Source organism: Lepisosteus platostomus, chromosome 2, assembly GCF_059453375.1.
Source record: "Lepisosteus platostomus isolate fLepPlt1 chromosome 2, fLepPlt1.hap1, whole genome shotgun sequence".
Classification (NCBI taxonomy): domain Eukaryota; kingdom Metazoa; phylum Chordata; class Actinopteri; order Semionotiformes; family Lepisosteidae; genus Lepisosteus; species Lepisosteus platostomus.
This window is the reverse complement of record NC_142612.1, coordinates 11,454,461-11,474,420: the sequence shown is the minus strand read 5'-3', so window position 1 is coordinate 11,474,420 and position 19,960 is coordinate 11,454,461. Positions and strand designations below refer to the sequence as shown.

General features: G+C 33.6%; 1 protein-coding gene across 3 annotated transcripts in view; it reads left to right on the top strand.

Annotated features, from left to right (window-relative positions):
* Positions 1-19,960, top strand: part of nme7 (NME/NM23 family member 7) — a 79,460-nt gene that overhangs the window by 13,405 nt on the left and 46,095 nt on the right. For all 3 annotated transcript variants that reach the window (XM_088597888.1, XM_088597897.1, XM_088597880.1), the window contains 5 exons: positions 3,061-3,227; positions 5,795-5,905; positions 9,123-9,173; positions 10,509-10,716; positions 12,291-12,396. In XM_088597888.1, the coding sequence (XP_088454014.1) occupies positions 3,061-3,227; positions 5,795-5,905; positions 9,123-9,173; positions 10,509-10,716; positions 12,291-12,396 (643 nt within the window). The remainder of the gene's footprint in view (positions 1-3,060; positions 3,228-5,794; positions 5,906-9,122; positions 9,174-10,508; positions 10,717-12,290; positions 12,397-19,960) is intronic.

Below are 19,960 nucleotides of genomic sequence, written 5' to 3'. Positions count from 1 at the left end.
TGTTCTGTTTAGTGAGATGGGATTATAGATGATAGATTGTAGTTTATTGATTATACAGCCACCTTTTAGTTCTGAATAGGAAAATGGTACAGCTTGCCTTTGAACCTCAAAGACTCATTTTCAAGTCCTGACTTTAGCTTTGGTTGTGTGAATCCCTGTGGTGCTCATTGCCATTTGTTAGGTAGCCTGCTTCAGCCTGTTTTAAAACTTCAGTACACAAACTTCAGTAAAGGATACATTGGCAACTCTTAGATGTTCACCATTGTTCACCATTGTTCACCGTGTACTTGTACAATTTTTAAAGGTCCACAATATATGCTTCCTATTCTACAAAAGAAAAATGTTTGGAATTCCAGGCTTTATACTGAAAATGATTCTGTTAATTCAAATTACAATAGACTAGAACATAATGACACGTGTTGATAATGTGGTGCAAACAACAGAAAGGAATACATGTCTTTGAGTATACAATGTCTATAGACGTTAATATGAAAACGTCTGGTTATGTTAAAAAGTATTTAAAAAAAAGTATGGGTATGAGTTTCAGACCATCTCATATTGCTAAGCATACTCACTGTGTATTTTTAGTATGCACTTTACAAGCTTTAGACTTTTTTATTTTTGTTGATCCACTTAGTGAGAGGATTGTTACAAGCTTACTGAGCAAAAATGACAAATGAAACTGAATTATGACCAGTAGGAATAAAGGAATAACTTCTGGTAATAATCTCAGAAGTGAACCCAGCATAATCTGTAATCTTATCATTTTCCCTCAGACATTCTCATTCTGAAAAATTATACCTATACATTTGTATATAAGCGCAAACCTGACGTTTTACACATTTCTGCATTTAAAATTCAACAGGCCGCTCTGTAGTTTCATTTTTCAAAAGCAAAGCAGTTGACTGTTTAATTAAAATGATTAATTTTATTAAAATGATCCAAGGCAAATTGGAATATCCTTAAATGACCACTTAGGAAAAAGCTTTTATATTCAAATACACATTTACAAGGAGCTCCAACAAGGGGTTGGTCCCCCAGCAAAGAATGAAATCCTCGCAATTGTTGTGATATGTTTGTGCTGTTGAAAGTAGCATCTTTAATTTTTTTCAATGCCGCTCAAACATCTATTGTATTGCATTTCATAAAGTCTTGACTTGACTGACGGTTATTCAGTGTGTATTACTTTAAATCAGCTTAAACAGCTCATCCCCTTCCATCCACACAACTGAGGATATTGCAAATAGGCTTTGTAAACGGATTTTCTTCACTTTGTATCATGCTTACAGTAATAGCCTTGAATGAGGTGATTTCAATTTGTGTCTCAGTGAGACGGAACACGTAGTGCATCCTTGTGTTAACACAGAAGCAGTGGGTGGAGAGCCTTTTCAGGTGATGGAGCACTTTAATGGATAAATTGTACAAGGTTTATAATTTCAGGGAAATATTCTTGTTATTCTCTACTTGAACAAGTAAGGGAAAATAGAGGGTAAAAATTATTTTAAATCATTTGGAAAGTTGTAATGTATTATGAAACCCCAGTCCCAAGTAATTTTACTTCTATTCTTTTCAATCACATATACTGTAGCATGAAGCATTTAGAGCTCATCAAGATTTTTTTCTGGGCGCTTGTTTGAAGCTCTGCTTTTCTGACATTTATTTAGTCAGTCATGATTTTATACCATCTCCTTTTGTCACACCTGTGTATTGCTTAATCTTTTTTACATTCTTTTTTCATAATATTCATAGTAAAAAAGAACTTATTTGTACTGTTAAAAGATTTGTACTGTTTTTATATCACATTTTGTTAACCAGTTTTAATAATTGGTGTTCTTGGTGTGTACGCAATATGTAATGTATAAGAAAAGCAATACTGTAGTGCATGTACAAAACAGTGATCTGTTGCCTTTGATATATGCGTTACTTTAAATTTGCACACGCAGTATATATTTTGTTAAATCACTGTTGTAGATTTGTGACAACTTTATCTCATGTCAAAGCGTTTATACTCTTCCTGAAAGCACCCACCCAGCTGAACTAAATTAGCAGTCCTAGCATACTAAACATGCTGGGACATTTGTTGTGAGCTGTTAATTATGTCGGATGGCGAATGGCTTAGTTTTTCGTATACAATCTGCCTTCTACTCTAAAGGCAAAGGTAAAAAATGGTCGATTTCTATATACCATTTTCTCACATGGTTTAATATATCCACTGTTTTTAAACTAATCTGTAATTTATTTAAAAAAAAAAACAGAAATTAAAAGACATACATTAGAAATTCTTCAGAGATATGGCAGTTTTAAGAGATTCATATGTAACAGTATATTAGGGTATTAAGAAACAGAGACAGCAGGATTACCATTACCTGTTATTGAAACAAGGATCGTATTACAGTTATTTCTTTTCTGTTTTTGATATGTTACATAAAACCTATAGACTGGAGCCAGGTAGATATTCCTCTAAAAGCCTATGACGTTAATCTCTGATTTAGTCACACAACCCTGGTGATCCAGATGGCAGGCAGCACTGAGAGGCATTGTCTCAAGACAGAATTTACCTTGTACTGACAAAGAATGTAGTTATCTCAGTGTGCTGAAGGGGTTCACTATTTGATAAGAGCGAGTCATTTTTCAATGACTAGTTTGATGCACTTTTTTGAGTGAAAATGAACCACTTTAAACATAGATCCTGCTATAATTCAGTACAGTGTAAGCAGTGCAAAATTGTATTTATTCCAAACAGTAAAAGCTGCTTCAAGTCTGCAACACCATGTTGTTAATTTGTGTTTCGGGAATTTATAAAAGAAAGTAAAACTTAAATTTATCAATGTTCTTGTCTGAAATTTGTTAACATTCAAATTAAGTGTAAGCAATTATTATTATTATTATAATTATTCAGTTAGGTTATTCAAATGACTTTAGGAAGGCACTTGTACTGTACAGAACTGCTAAATCTGTAGTGAATCTCACCACATATTTAACATAAAAGTATGTTTCATTGAATGTGTACTAAATGTGTTGAAATTTGAAATTGAAATCTGCCTCTCTCTTATTATGCAGTTTGATGTAAAAAATCAACGCACTTTTCTAAGAAGGACGAAGTATGATGAGCTGTGTCAAGAAGATCTCTTTGTGGGCAACCGTGTGATTGTGTTTTCACGTCAGCTTGAGCTGATAGGGTATGGGGACCAGTACACGGCAGGAAAGATGGGCAGCAAAAAAGAAAGGTAAAGTGGAACCATTAAAAAACACAAGTTTATTATATACTGTATCTTCATTCAGCACATGCTCACTTGAGTCTGAGCCCACATTCACATTTACAGAACTCTCTCTGGATTCTGCCAGTCAGTGAACACCTTAAAGATGAAATGGCTACCCAAGGGGGAAAACAACTACAGCATTAGAGCTTGCATGACATTATTCAGTTAAAAATGCCAGGCTGACGATTTGAAAAGTTTTTTACTTTGTCTCCATGCAGGGTCTCGTATTGATAGAGTAAGTATTATATTGATATTGAATTTTTGATAGTGAATTTTTAATTTGCTGCACTTTTTTTACTGAAATTATTAAAGTTAGTTCAGAAATGCTTGTGTTGTGTCCATTTCACGTTGTTGCACACTGTACTATTTTATTAATATTAGTGTATATTACATCTATTAGTTTGCATCATGTATACACAAAAATAAGATAATGTAGTCATTGTTAAATTAGCCAATATTTTCCCTACCTCTAGTATAGAAGTTGAAAGCAAATTAATATATTTTTTAATTATTGGACATTAACTTTGAGGAAAAAAGATGACAGCAATTATTGCAAAAAAGCCTGGTACATCATTCCTTAAAGGTCTTTATTTAGTCCTTTTTAAAGGATAATGTATGGTTAGTATTCAGTCATACTCATTTGCAAAAGGTTTGTATAAACCATTCTCGATATTTCACTGGGTTCTTTTTTTTAAGCAGTATAGTTAATATAGGTAACTTTTAATAAAAATTAAAGCTAAATATATATGGTCGTATAAACCATTTCAATAATGATAATGCACTGCATGAATGGTTGCTGTCAGTGTTATATATATAGTTGTCAACTACTGTCAGGGGATAATGAATAAAAAAATAATTTATATTCCATTTCTAAAATGGATAAAAATGCATTCTATGCTGCTGAAACATTTCAATTCTCAAAATGCTCTAGCTACCCAGAGGAAGTTAACACCTTCAATTTTTAAACTCAAAGCTTTTTGGCTTTGTGATGCAGTTAACATCCCTACATGTAAAATCCCTGGTTTGTGTCCTTCTAAGGCTTCTGTACTTCAAGGCTCCTGCAAAATCCAGCACAAGGTCAAGATAGTTGCTAATTACCAAACAAATCAATTAAAGGTTAAACAGGTCGCACTTAGTGTAGATAGGCTATAAATAAGCTTGGTGCTTTCCATTGTTTATATTGCCTGCAGTATTAATATACAGTAACAATACACAAGTTGTTTTCTTGTGTTCATTTGTTTACTTTCATCTGTAAAACATAAACATCTAGCAATTTTGTCACATTTCAAGGCTGGTAACACAACTGCGATACATGAAGAATAGATCCATATTTTCTTCAGAAACTGCAAATAACATGTCATAACATAACACATCTTTTTTTCCCCAAAGGATAAAAATATCTCTCCCATTGCAGCTAAATTAATCAGGTGACATAAACCAATATTAAAGTTTTATGATTATATAATAGATAAATGGATAAAAAATTGATAATGGATTTTGTTTGTGTGCCAAAAACGTAAACGTTAAAATGGCCAAGCTGACGAGCTCAATAAAGATGAAACTAAAGCAGTATTTAGAGAGACAGACAAGGCGACAGACTAATGTCTTTGAAAGTAAAATGGTGAGTAGCTGTAAAGACTATAAAATGGAATATATTAACCACAGCTATGAATTCTGTTTTTCTTTTATTGAGGTACTGTAATAGTTTTCTTTAAACGATAGAGGAAAAACTGATGGTCATGTGTGTTGAGAACTGCAAAAGAAAAGTGATTATTCCTCTTCCGTCTATGTGCATTTCTCAGGTTACAGTGAGGCCAGGCTAAGGCATCTCCTTTCACCTCAAATATATATTTCAATAAAGGAAATAAAAAATGTTTTTATAATAAATAAATGTTTAGTTAAAATACAGAGAGCTTTTCATGTGTAATATTCGGAATTTCTGATGTAATCTTCACCTAAGCGATTTCTTAACCATGCGTTTTTAAAACCTATGTTCAAAAAACCCCAATAAGATGCTTATTTCACTAAGAAATGACTAAATATAGTAACAAAAGGCATCGATGTTGTGTACTGATATCTGTTTTTATCTTTGTGTAGACTCTCATTATTCTCATTTTGTATTACCTGCTTGTACTTAAATTAAACCCTTTTGCTGTTGGCTAAATATTCATGGGTTTGTGACTGTCATGACAGGCCTTGATGACTGGCAATTTATTTTTCTTCCTAGCTCCAAAGCAGAGTAGCTGGTGCTGTGATGGTGATGACTCATACTCTGCAACTCTATGGGTTACGGTTATGCATACTAAACACATATCAAAATCTCACATTCATCCCCATACTTCAGGGACTTCCCAAAAGTATATTAAACATATTTACAACTAGGCTCTGTAGAAAATTATAAAAAGGTTTAATTATTTTCACATGGTACGAAATGTTTTCTTTTTTTGCAATTTCAGAATTGAATGTATAAAATTATGAAAGCATACAATCTTATCATCCTGAAAAGGCATTCTTTGCTTTGTTTTTTTCTCTAGAACTCTTGCTATAATAAAGCCTGATGCACTGATCAAGATGGGCGACATAATTCAGATGATATATGATGCAGGCCTGATGATAATCAAAGCAAAAATGTCCAAAGTGTCATGGTAAGGAACATAATTTTGTACTGAGTAATGTATCTATCTGTTTGCACTCTTTTGCTAGAGAATCATTTTGTGGTTAAAGTGTACAGTATGATGATGATAATATGATTCTAGAGAATAGTCAACATGGATTTAGAAAAGGTAGGTCTTGTTTTAGTAATGTTCTTTTAGAGCACAACAGAGGTTATAAAACATAGCAGGCAACTATTATAATATGGAAAAGGGAATTTGATATGAAATATTTAAATTTTAGATTTTCAGAAGGCTTTTGATGAAGTTCTTCAAAATATTCTAAAATTAACTATGGTTAAGAATCAGGGAAATAACACATCCAGCATAAGACAGTTAATACAAATCTAACCGAAACTGACAAATCTTAATTGAATGATTTAATTGGAGTTTTGTCATTAGTGGAGTACTCCATGGGTCCGCTTTGTAATTTGACTTTGCAAAAGTATTGGCTTTGCAGAATGCTTCGCAGAGATATTCAGACCCTTCCTATGGTGTCCCGTTTTGCAAAATTATAAAATGATACATTCCTTTTAATTAATATCATAGTATATTATTCAAATCCTTAATACTTAAATGGAAGACTTCCGTGGGTAACAAGTTACAGTAAATGTTGGCAAAATTTAAAGAGAAAAAGGCAAAATAAGACGGAGGCCATTCAGCTAATTGTATGGCTCATTAAGGTAAATTTGTGCACCTAAATTAATTTAGAAGTTCCACAGGAAAGGGTTTAATACTTACACAATCACATTGTTTCCATTTTATGTTTCATATTCACTACAACGGTGCATAGGTTTGAATACTTTATGAGGCACTAATACAAATGAAAAATGGAAAAGGCATACTTACAGTACTCCTCAGTTTTTGAAAAATATGCAGATTAAAATTACATATTCCATAAATCTTACAAATATCCTTATAGTGAAGACAGCAGGAGAGAATAATGTTTAAACAGCAAAGCACATAAAGACCGGAAGGCTGTTTTGTTTGGAACTTTGAGAAACCCTGCTGTTTAACAGTTCATCATCATTATAAGAGCATTGCAGTAAGGTGATACATAACATAAGTAAAGTGAATGTCAGAAGATTTTAATTGAAAGTAAAAGAATGAGTAAGTGTGTACAGTATGTTCTGTGCTTACCTCTGGAAACAAAAATATACAAATTAGCTGAAGCTATTTTTTATGATGATGATTAAATTATGATAGCCTGTTATGGCTCATGACCTTAAGAAGTCAGATTAAAGCTTACGAAATATATTCTTTTGTGGAAAATACTATGCATTTTCATTCAATTTAGACATTTTCCAAACCAAGATACAATCTTTAGTAATATGGGATAGTAAAATACAGGTAATAAGAATTTAGTTTGAAGAAAATCTGTATTTTGCTGTGATCAGCACTGACAATTAAACCATGCATTACATGGAAACAGCTGATCCAAGTTGACTATTTTTTTCCTTTCAAATAGCTGAGTTGCAAGTTTAATAGCTGTGAGGCTGTATGAGACATTAAAACCATTAGCTTGAGTGCAAAATTAGCTCTGGGTTTTTTAATTCCAGATAAAACTATTTTTCAACAATTCTTTTCTCATTTTTGAGCTGACATATTTTTTGTTTTCAGATATAACTCTGGAGGAAAAAGGTATATTTACATATATTTGAGCTTTTTATTTCTTAGTATTCATACATTTAGTACCCCTTTGGGTTTTGTTACTGGATGTAAATCTTTTCACTTGCTTTGTGTATACTTTCTGCATGTCCAATTTGTATTCCTTTCGTAACGGGAGAAAAACTAAGTGCATGCAGTTGGATGTGTTTCCTTGCATCAGGGGTTGTGTCCATACATAAGATTTAAACCTTGCCACAGTCTTGTAGGGCAGTAACCACTGCAGCCTGAGCTATTTCAAAGTCCAACCTACAACTCTGTCATGAGGTTGATCCAATGTTATTATTGTAGCAGGTACCTGATTGCACCTGCTAATTTTTTACCCTCAGTAGTCTCACTAACTAATATTTCTGTTTTTCTAGGAATATCCAGTATTTCTGAGATTTAACTTTTACACATTTTTTTATTTTGTGTAATATATGTTTTCTAAGTATTTAACTTACTGTTCATTGAATCTTCTTGTCCTGGCAGTAATTTATATGATAGTTCATATGAATATCAACATCTATATGACTGTTACTTAGGTAATCATTGACATAGACCATTACCTATTATAAATCCAGTGGGTCCACTTTTCTTTGCTATTAACTTTATGGCAATGCCCTATGTAATTCATTTGCTATGAAGTAGATAGTTTACCTGCAGGGAAAATGTTAGAGGTGTAATGTACACTTTTTTCTAATACTGCTTTCTAAGCATATTTTAACAATCCACAGAAATAAATATAGTGATTTTCGTATATCCAGAAATGCATAAGGTCAAACCACACTTTCTGAAACCACACCACTATTGTATAAAAAGTTGCCCTCCTTGTATTGTCATGTTAAAAGATTTTGTTATACATGTTGTTTTGTGTTGAACCTAGGTCCTAAGAACTAAAAGTCTGGGAAAGATAAGGAATTACTAGACCATTCACCTACTGTACATTCAGTAGTGTTTGTGTTCATTCTTCAATTCATGTGGTAATATTGGTAAGCCATACATTGGCTGCCAGGATTTTACGCGCAGAACAAATATGACACTCTTAAATTTAAGCTTAGTGTTGCTTTGATGAGAATTATTTCTCTTATTAGAATGAGAAGCACTTTATGAAGAAATCATTTACCTTAAATGTAACTGTACCTTAAAGACAATTACATTTCTCAATGCACAGGCCTAGTTTGGGTATTTATATTATATAATCTGGCAAAGGAAATATGTTATATAAGAACAATATAAATTGTTCTTAATCTGTCGCTCTATTTCTTATTTAAGATGACGTCCTATATAAATAATATAGATGTGGTAGATTTACTCACTCAATTTACTCTTATTATATGGTTGAATACGACTGTATATAAGAATATATTCCAAGGAAACTACTAAGAGATTTTTTTTTTTGTCTGTGAGAGGAGAAAAACGTCATTACCTGAGCGTAAATTCTTGCTAACCAAGTGATTTTTTTTTGTCATGCTGGTGCTGTGCTGTCAGCTGAAGGTGACAAGCAATGCAGGAGCTAAAGGACTCACTTCATAACTCATTAACTATTTTTATGGCTTTCTTTCAGGAAAGAGGCAATGGACTTTTATGCAGAACATCAGTCAAAGTCTTTCTTCAAGTGAGTGTTTCCTGAGTGAATAATTGACCTTTCTTTAGGACTGGGGTTGAGATTTGAAGGAGAACTGAAAGCCACACCATTGCCATCAGCATTCCTGTGACATTGCTGTGACTTTGCAGTATTTTCTCGGTATTGTCTACACCAGAAAATCGCTGCCTTATAGTTTTGCTGTGAAATTGGAGTAAACATTTCCTGCCAGTGATTTGTTAAAAATGCTGATAAAAAAGGAATCAAAATGTCATATTGGAAACGCACGTGTCATTCACATTCAAAGAGTTTGAGTCAGGTAACATCATGTATTAGTAAGTTTACATTGCTTATGTAATTATAGCATCTGCATCCCACTTCCTTATTTTTAATTTTAGTCAGACATTCAGCTTTGTTTTCTAATACTGTACATGTCTTTTAATCCTTAATCAGTGATTGTCCCTTCACCCATATGGAATATACATTTTTGTACCTAACACATCAGTAGAAATCAGACTTTGGGTTCTTCTTTTTACTGTTTAAATAAAGTTAAGGTATGGCCTTAATATATTTCTGATTTTTCCAATAAAGTCAGAATTCACTAATAAGACTTGGATTTATAAAGTTACTACAACTTGATGAAGAACTGAATATTCAGTGCTAGATTGCATATTTAAATATGCTGTATTAGATTATTTTTTTATCTACAATTGTTTTCACTTTATTTCTCCTCCATACAATTTAGGTGTCATTGCATGACAGACAGATAAAAATGCATGTCACCTATGAGATGTGCATTTTCAAGCCATAAACCTTTTTCACATTTTGAGCTCTGTTGCATCTGATCGTTTGCATTGCATCAAATGCTTAATATTAGGAGCCATAGAAAAATCCTGATTTCTCTGTATGCCATTGCTGCAGAATCCAGTAATTGATCTTTATAACCAGAGTATTTGCTATACTTTAATTATACATGAAAAGTAAAGTAGCATTTAGGACATTTTTAGTCTCTTGTGCACCACCAAGTACTAGATATAAACAATTTTTTTAGTCAGATGGTCCTCTTTCACCAGAGATTCTTAATTTCTCTGTCTTATACACTAAAATAACTAAATTGTATATAAAGAACAGTTGGATTAATGCACCTCTCCATGTGTCTTTATCATATGTTCCACCATTAAAGCATAGCCTTTGGTCACCATAGGAGGAGGTAAAAAAATATCCATTAAGATATACCATATCTGGTACCTAAAAAGTAAATGCATTTAGTAAATCTGACATATTAGAAGTCAGAAGTGTGATATTGATAAGACTGATTGTTCTTTTAACTAGACAGGTGATGTCTGTAAATCTCTCTGTGGTCTACAGTAATCTCATGCAGTTTATGACCTCTGGCCCTGTTGTTGCCATGGAGATAATGGGGGATGAGGCTGTGGCTGCCTGGAGGAGACTCTTGGGACCAACCGATTCAAGTGTGGCTCGCAATGAAGCACCAAACAGCGTGAGGGCAAAGTTTGGCACAGATGGCACCAAGAATGCTGGGCATGGGTCCGATTCACTTGCCTCAGCAGCGAGGGTAGGTGTGTTTTTGGGGACCATAAAGAAACTGTCGGTAGTACCACTGTTTATGCCATGTTCAAAGTTTGCAAATACTACACCAGATATTGGAAGAGGTACAGATAAATGAGCAAATATTGTGAAACTTTTAAAAACATTCTTGTGTTATAAGAAATATTAACCATTTTGGTTTAGATTCTAAATGTTTGATGGTGTACAAACATTAAGCTTTTCATATTACCTACATATCTTTTTTAAAATATGTACTGTAATTAGTTAAGTCCCATGTGTCTGATCTATATCTGTATCTCCTATGCACTTCGTGTTGTAGAGATTGGTTTTGAAAGAGAGTAACATGTTCAACACAAGTCTGTTTTTTTTATTTATTGGTTTTAATATTAGTGAATTGCTTGTCATAATTTGCACTGTTATGATTTTTGCTGATACATTATTAGGATGTTTTATGTAACATTTTGATTATACCCCTGCACAGTAGCTGTCAATAACTATTATTGGAACAAGTAAAGGTTTATTCCATGCTGAAAAGAGAAGAAAAACACAGAATTTCGGCTGTGGAGCCTTTTTTTCGGTATGACCACACCCGAAGAGGTTGTGTTTTTCAGCATGAAATAAACCTATACTTGTTCCTTTGCAGCCTACGCATGTTGATGCAGCTACCTACGTGAATAACTTTTAATGTCCTATAGGAAAGAATATATTTCTTTGATCTGAAAAGAAACTGTTTCTTTTGCCTAAATCTCAAAGGTATAGGTATATCGGTAGTACAGTTGTATAATATGAACGGTGCCAATGTAGAAGGAAATTGCTATTTTAATGGTTTTTCAGGGGATTTCAGTTATGTTTGGAGGAGGGCATCTACAGTACGTCTATACATATGTATGTGTACCTAATAAAGAGTTAATTGAGTAATTTCCATAACCCACTTCATATTGTCATTATTTTAAGAAATGCTTTTGGTTTTCATATGACGACGAACTAGAAACACTAGTAATTTTTTTTAAATCTGAATTAAATACCTATTGAATTTGCCTTATACAGCTAAAACAATCAGAATCTAAAGATGAATAAGCATAATGACCTGTCTGCCTGTAATTGTATAATAGTTGGTCTCACAGATCAAATTTTAAAATCCTTTAGGAGCACCAGCTTTCTAGAAGTTAATGCAAAATAGAATATTAATATAAATATTAAGCTGATCTTATTTTAATCTTGTGAATCTTTTTTCTATACATATCAGATTCTTACCCTGTATATGTAAATCTGATTCTGAGTCTACACAAATAGAGATTCTTTTCAGGCCTTACCTTTTGTTATTATGTTCTGTATTGTTTCTAATAAATTCTGTTAAACTGTTTTAAGAGCAGAAACACATTTCTTCTTATTCCTGTCATTCACTGTTGTTTTCTTTTTGAAAAAACATGTAATGTGAGATGTTCTGAGAGAATATTTTTTATTTGTCCTAATTTTTATTTTCCATAGACACCGCTTTTGTGATATGATGATTTTCAAACTATTCATTACAAACTCTATAAAGACGTTCCTGCTATTTGTTTTCTACTTTTTTTCCCTCAGGAGCTGGAATTTTTCTTCCCATCAACTACTGGTCGTGGCCCTTCCAACACTGCAAGATTCACAGATTGCACGTGCTGTGTTATTAAGCCACACGCTATCGCAGAAGGTAATCTATTGTTAAATGTATGGTATTACTTACTATCTCCTCTAGGTTAAAGTTCATGTCTTCTTTTGCACCTTTGTCTGTGTTGTGATATGTCAAATTCAGTTGAATATAATGGATATAAATTATATTACTTTGTTTACTGAAAACTTCCTGTAAATGGGTTGTTTTATATTCTTTCATATGTCTCCAATGCAAAGGGATGCACTATATTTTTCCACTTGTTGGAAAGCTGTATACTCCAGTGCAGTGACATTAAATCTTTAAACCCAGCATTGGGTGCTAAATAAATGCTAAAGGGTTTTCCCACTCCACTTCAATCTGTCACAAAACAAAACTCAAGCAAAGTTCAGGACAGATTAGGTCAATATATAATAATTGTGAGCACCAGGACATTTCTGTAATGCTATACTACTGATTCATAAATTATCTTCTCAATGCATCCTCCTAAGCCAGGAAAGTTGTATTGACTTTTTTAAGCATACACAGTGCAGTGTCTGTGGACATTCTGATTGTCTGGATGCAAACACCAGCTTTGGGATGTGAACAACATTGAGCAAAGGCATCCTTGCAAGTTACTAAGGAGCAATATTCAACATTGAGAAATGTCATTTCTCCATGGTTGACTCTTAAAAACTAAAGTACCAAACTTTGCCCATGGGTTAGGTGTATATACTGTAGTGGGTTAAGTAACATGAAGAATGATTAGAAAATGTATAGATAAGTGAGAAAAGATAAAAGACTGTAGATGAATAAATAAAAACATTGGTAATGTGTTTACATAACACATTGTACAACTTGATTATTGTTGGGGTTTCAGAAATAAATGAGGACGTGATGTCCGCATAAAGAACCATATTTTTCCAGGGAAGAAACAGTTAACAGAACAGTTGTTCTTTGTACAGGACATATTACAATATTAAGTACTCTCTGTTCTTCCTCCTTATTGTTTCTCTGGTAAAGTTAATGTTTCTTTCTTTAAACAAATATTTTTTGGGGGATGGTTTGACCCCTTCTGCCTTTTCTCAGTCTTTTTGTGTTGTACATTGATAAGAGTGTGTCATCACCTGAGTCATTGCTTAATTGAAACCAGCTTTTACGTCGATTTGCTACAAATCCATGGTCTGATCTTTGTGTATTAAGCATACCAGTTGCCTGGTGACCTGTGAAATCATGGAAATCCTCTGAACTGAGCAGACCTGCATCAGGTTTTTTGCAAATGCTGATACTGGGTAGTTGTTATTGTACTAAGTTCCTGGGACATGAGTCATTTACTAAACAAAAATAGTTTTTTTCACAATAGTGAAACCTTTTTATTCTAACACCAGTAGCCACAGTCTATATCTAATTACCCCTAATTACAGTCTATATCTAACAAGTTACATGTATGTGAGGTGTTTCTCTACTAAAATCTGCTTCATGCACTGGGCATTTACTCTGTGCTTTGTAATACTTTCAAATCATTAAAAGAAGCTAAAGATTCAGAGCTAACTACATGATAACATTTGTTTTTTAACTAGCTTTCTAATTTACTCCTGGATTACATCCAGTTTCTAATGTTTGTGCTGAACAAGAAAATGAAGGATTTTTAGCAAGAAGAGACTGTCTATCACTCATGTATTTCTGATGTACTAAAACATCGTTCTAAATCATGAGTATGTCAGAAAACAAGACCACAATCTGGATGATACTGTTCATAGTTTACTATATTGTTTTAGTATTTTTATATTGAGCAATGAGAATGTTTGTACTAAAATGCAAGGAACTAAAAAACAATGCAGGCATTTCAGATACTGCTCTTTGGCCATGTTGGCTTCTAGGATAGGATTTTGATGTGTTAAAATAATAAATTGTGACGGTAAAATAAACAAGAGTGATTTAGTCATGTGACTTTAACCAGTCAGATATGGACTTGTCTGTGTCTTAGGTAATTATAGAACCCTTTCAGATGAAGTTTGACATGTGTAGCCTCTGTGGAACCTGATAGTTCAATGAGTTATACAGGGGAGCTACACATGGTAGCCTTATAACAATCTTAAAATGAAAGAGGCTAAATTAAATGAAATAAATACCAAAAGCACAGAGTTCATGTCTGACTGGTGATAATCAAATTGAATTGACTCATTTAACCTTTAGGTACTGCAGAGGCTTTATGTCTTTCTTACAACTCATAACTTTCATGCCTATAAACAGTGAAAAATAAATTGTCAGGCCATAATTTAGATGAGTGGTGTCCAGTCTTGAACTGGAAATGTATTTGCAGCTTTTCATTCCAACTCTGCACTTAATGAGCTCAACCACTAGGTTACTCTTTTAACTATAATGATTTTCTTCCAGCTCCCATGTGCTGCTGCTTTCAAGAGACCACAAAAACCCACAGATACACAGGATTGAACACCCCTGATTTAGACTGTAACTGGGCTCACATTTAACTTGTTAGATTGTGTGAACAGTATGTTTTAAACAGAGCCTCAATAAAATACAAAAAATCTGGTGGAAAACAACAGAGTGCGATGAAAAACACATCAGCATTTGTACAAGACAGTGCAGATTGCTTTGTGGGATAGACTAATGATAATCCTTACAGAGAGAGCATTGAAGATTCTGTGATATCCATGTATTGTAAACCATTTAAAGGTTTTCTTCTTAATTTTATTCACTTCAAACAAAAGGACTTAAAAAACTGTTGTGTTATCCAGACATTTAAATTTAAATTCATTTTTGTGCCAAAAACTTAAGAAGTTACAAACAAGAAGAAGGTGTTTAAAGGGTAGTGTGAGGATCTCACCCTACTGCCATATATAACAAAATGTCAGGGTATCTGCTTCAACAACTTTGTTGGATAGCTGGTTCCAGCTATGAGGTCACACACCTAAAAAAAACATAATAATGCTTAATAATAAAACTTAAAAACTTAATAAATCAGTCAATATTTCCAGATAAAACACATATACTGGTGTGAAAAGAAGTCAAATAATTATTACAGTTATGAGAAATAAATATTGAATGAAACCCAACAGTGGACAGCACAGTGTCACGGTATCATAGCTGCCTTGCAGCACTGGGCTCCTGGGTGCTCTGGGTTCCTCTGCCGGTAGAAAGGTATACTGGTTATGGTAGGATAACTGGCTTTCTGAGGTAACTGGCATGATGTTAGTGTGTCTGTGCTCTGCGATGGGCTGGTGACCCCTCCAGAGTGTATCCCACCATTTGCATTGGATATTGGATAAAGTGGTTAACAAATGGGTGGAAGAATGAAACCTGGGAATTCTAGAAGCTGTATTTTGTACATATAGTACAGTTTCAGAAAGAATAACAAGAAGAATTCTCCATTCTGCAGAATGCCAAAGACAGCTAAAGATACATTTAACTCTATGATCTTTATCTTTCTGATGGGCATGATCACTTTGTCCACTACAGTGTGTGTGTGTGTGTGTGTGTGTGTGTGTGTGTGTGTGTGTGTGTGTGTGTGTGTGTGATTAAACAGCTCCTGTTTTATATCTAGTGGCTGTGCAGTTCTGTTTGTATAGATAACAAAATTAAACAAGAGGTGTCAGCTCTTCTTTTAAAATGGTTTGTTATCGCACTCTGAAATGTCTAAGGAGGAGCTGTCTTCCCTGTGGCTGTTGCCATTATGAAGAATTGCCTCTCAAGCAGTCTCTATCTGTTAACAACAGTCAGTGAATTTCAGCTTGCTTGTACTCTCAATATGTTTACGTGAACTGGGTCACATTTTGCATTTTGGTTCATTATAGTCTACTTTAAATGTGCCTCACAACTTTGAATAATTTCTTTTGACATACATACAAATATTTGGACATTAACCATATACAGATATGAACTTGGTCACATTATGATCTTCTTCATCAGCTTCAAAGTAAGATCATGGTAACTCATTCTTAGGTTTAAGTTGGTTTGCATATCACGAGTGATAAAAATATATGTTATATATATATATGTAAAAAATTATTTTTGCATAAAGCAAATAAGATTTATGTTAACTGGCTTTATAATAATTTTTTGATTACTGTTGAATTAGGTTTGGGATATATAACAGTATGTGCAAAAGTGGCAAGTGCTTTTTCTTTGTAGGAAATCCTTGATAGTGACCTTGAAATAAATATCCCACCTTACTGTTGTGTTTTGTCTTGTGACAAAATTGTATTTTTATTCATGTGACTTTGATTAATGTCAAATTTTAAAGTTTTCCTTATTCTTTTCTTTATAAATGTTGGAAAGATATAATTTGATTCTTTATCACTTTTTGCAATAGATCAAGGCTGCTTTTCAAATTATTGAAGCGTTGAAGCATGCTTGAAGCATTTTTCCCCTGCCAGTTAAATGAGCTCTGCAATCTATCCAGAAATTACATATCCTAATCATTTCAGGATGTTTTTATAGGAAATAGAACATTTAGATGTAAATATCCTGAAGCACTAGGTTGCAATCAGAACTGAGATGACTGTTACTGTAATAAGCTAAATTAATTTATTCAAAGTAGTTTGACATGTCATTAACTGAGTATAATCAAAAGTAAGCATACAGTGCCCTCCAGATGTATTCACATCCTTGATGAAATAAGAGTAAAATAACTCAGAGTAAGTTACAAAGTAGATAATGTCTTGTTAAAAACAATTCTGAAAATGCTGTACTGTAATCATAGTAGTGTTTCAAGGAGCAAAATCATATTTGTCATAATTGAATTCCAGAGAACACATTTATTTGCACTTTTAAATATTTAAATAAATTATAAAATCTACAATAGCTTTCTGCTCTTTTAAAGTGCTTCTAGAACTTTGTAGGTTTCCTCTATCACCTCTTGTATAAAAGAAGCTAGCACACAGAAGACATTCAGTAGTAGCATGCATTAACATGCTTAAGATCAGACAGCTCAATGGTCTTTGACCTTCACAAGCTGGGTGTGGCTATAAAGGTTTTCATACAAAACTGCAGCTACTTTCTACTATAGTGTTCATTATTAAGGAATGTAAGGTTAGTGGTATAATGACAAACCCACCAAGAAGAAGGTGCAAATGTGTCTTGCATTCGCTTCGTACCCAGAGTCATAGGTGCAGTAACTTGTTAATTCAGCGCAGTCACATCCACATCTGCATGTTCAAAAAAACAATTTACAACGTGTATTACAAATAAAGAAGGGACCAAGATGAGTTTTCATATTTGGGAAATTGTGATGTGAAATGTGGATTTAACTGATATTTGATAAAAAGATACTCTTGTGCATATAATGGAACAAAAATATTTAGTGCATTTTTTCAATGTCTCTTAGTATATATGTAATGATAATTAATTCTGGCCTTAAAAACACCATAATCCTGAAAGATGTTTCTAATATATGTATGTATGCAAATTTATATTTACTTGCAAATATATATGCCTTTAAAACGTGCATGTGGCAATGTAGTAGAATCCCTCCTAATATATTCAGAGCTAGGCCTCCCTTTAACCTTCATGTGAGTGAAAGGATAAGATCTAGATAAACCTGACTGAAGCTGGATCAGACCAAAATCAGCAGCATTTTGTAATCTTGGTAATGATTTGCTTCAGCTCCAAGCAGGAAGCTAGTTATTGATTTTCTTTCTCTTAGTTCTATTCGCAATGCTTGTGGCCTTTGTAAATATGTTTTTTAAATAGGTGTAAGCTCTGATATTTTTCAAAGGTTGGGCTAATGTTGCTGAGTCTGCACTTGGTTGATTTTATTGAAAAATAATAATTATAGTTCTTAATGCATTGTACAGTAATCTGTCCCCACCCTCGACCAAAGTCCTTTGTTATAATAGACTTACTATAACTGGTGCAGTTCGTTTAGAGACATTCCCTCCCTGAAGTCACAAACCAATGGAAAATCACGGCTGCCTTTATCTCAAGAAGCATGGGGTTTGGTGATCCTAGTCCTGACGGGAATAAAGAAACATCTGTCGCTAGGCAGTGGGAACACCATATCCTAGCAACAGTGGTACCTGCAGCTGAAACATGACGCAATGATCTAAGCCATGTGACACATGGTGCAGCTGAGTGAGTTTTGTGTCTGTCTTCTTTTCTGGGAGGACACAGAGGACAGATGAAAGTGTAATGGAGAGATAACTGAAGCATGACCTAAGATGTGTTTAGCATATCATTTAATGTAGGAGAGGCTCCAGGAAATGATTGATTTTAAAAATAGCTGCAGTTTGTATCCGGCATTTTTTTTGCATATTTAGATAATCCTACTACGATCTACGTTTCTTCACATAAATATGTGTATGCAAAATGTTTCAGTTTTAACAGAATGCATTTTTGTGTTGTATAAATAATGTTTATTAGAAAATTGCTTTGATCACTGATTTTAGTCTGTTGTGGTCTGCTGTCCCAGAACCATGATCTTCACAGTTTGTTCTCAAGCCTACATTCTTTTTCTGTAGTTTTGATGATTAAAATAAAAGTGCTGTATAGGACTCTGCAAAAATATCTCTCTTTGAAAGATTGTGCACTTAATAATATTATAAATGGGTATTTACCTCAAAGAGCTGGGTTTGTGTGGAGAGCAGGTAATTTTTTAAACCTAAACAAATGCATTTGTTTCTGTAATCTCCATATACTTTTTCATTATCAGAAATCAGCAATTTTATTGTGCAGAACTTGGTGACAGAGCATGGCTTACATGTACAGTAGAATTATTGTACAGAACTCTCAGTTTTGTGAAAAGCTCTCATGAATTAAATTGTGTTATTATATTGCTCCTCTCTCACACAGAATATTGTGGGAGTCTGGAGCCACGTTCCAGGATGTGTTAGAGTCCATGCAATCCTTCAGAAAGACATAGAATTTTTAGAATTACAGTATAAGCTACTTGCAACCAAATGAGTAAGATGATTTTACAAATGTTTTTCAAATCAGATAAAACCAATCTAATCTAGATTATATCCATGTAAGTTTAATGCAGCTACTTTTAATCAATTATGATTTTAGAGCTCTTAATGTCATAATTATAGATTTGGGCTAGGTTTTGGAATACTTCAAATATAAATTTAAATACAGTAAGTTAGGTTCTGAATTATTTTATGTATTATGGGTATAATATGCTAGCAATAAGGACATTTACAAGAGGCTATGGTGATTAAAGAATATACAGCAAGCATTGTGACTTTATCAGTCAGTTTAATGCATAAGAGAGCAGGTGCTCTGAGTGGTTCATCATGTCATAATGAAAGAACAAACCTGGTAACATGACACCCAGTTACATGGGAAAAGGGAACAGGTGGAAGGAGACTCATTCAAATGGTTTAATGCCCCATTGTCCCCATTGTTTATCCAAAGGGAAGGTGATATTATTATGGAGGGATAAAGAATGTACTGTATAGTTGCATGTCTTCAATAAAAGATAAACAGGAGGATTTTGAGCTGTAGAAATTCCTGTGTCCATCACATAGCAAGATTTGATTTAAATTGGAATTTTCCATAATATTATCCAGCATTAAGTTTATTTTTTAGGAAGGGAAACACAGTGTACATTTGTGGGCTACCACATCCGTGTATTGCGTATTCAGTATGTGCAAAAAATGTTTTTATC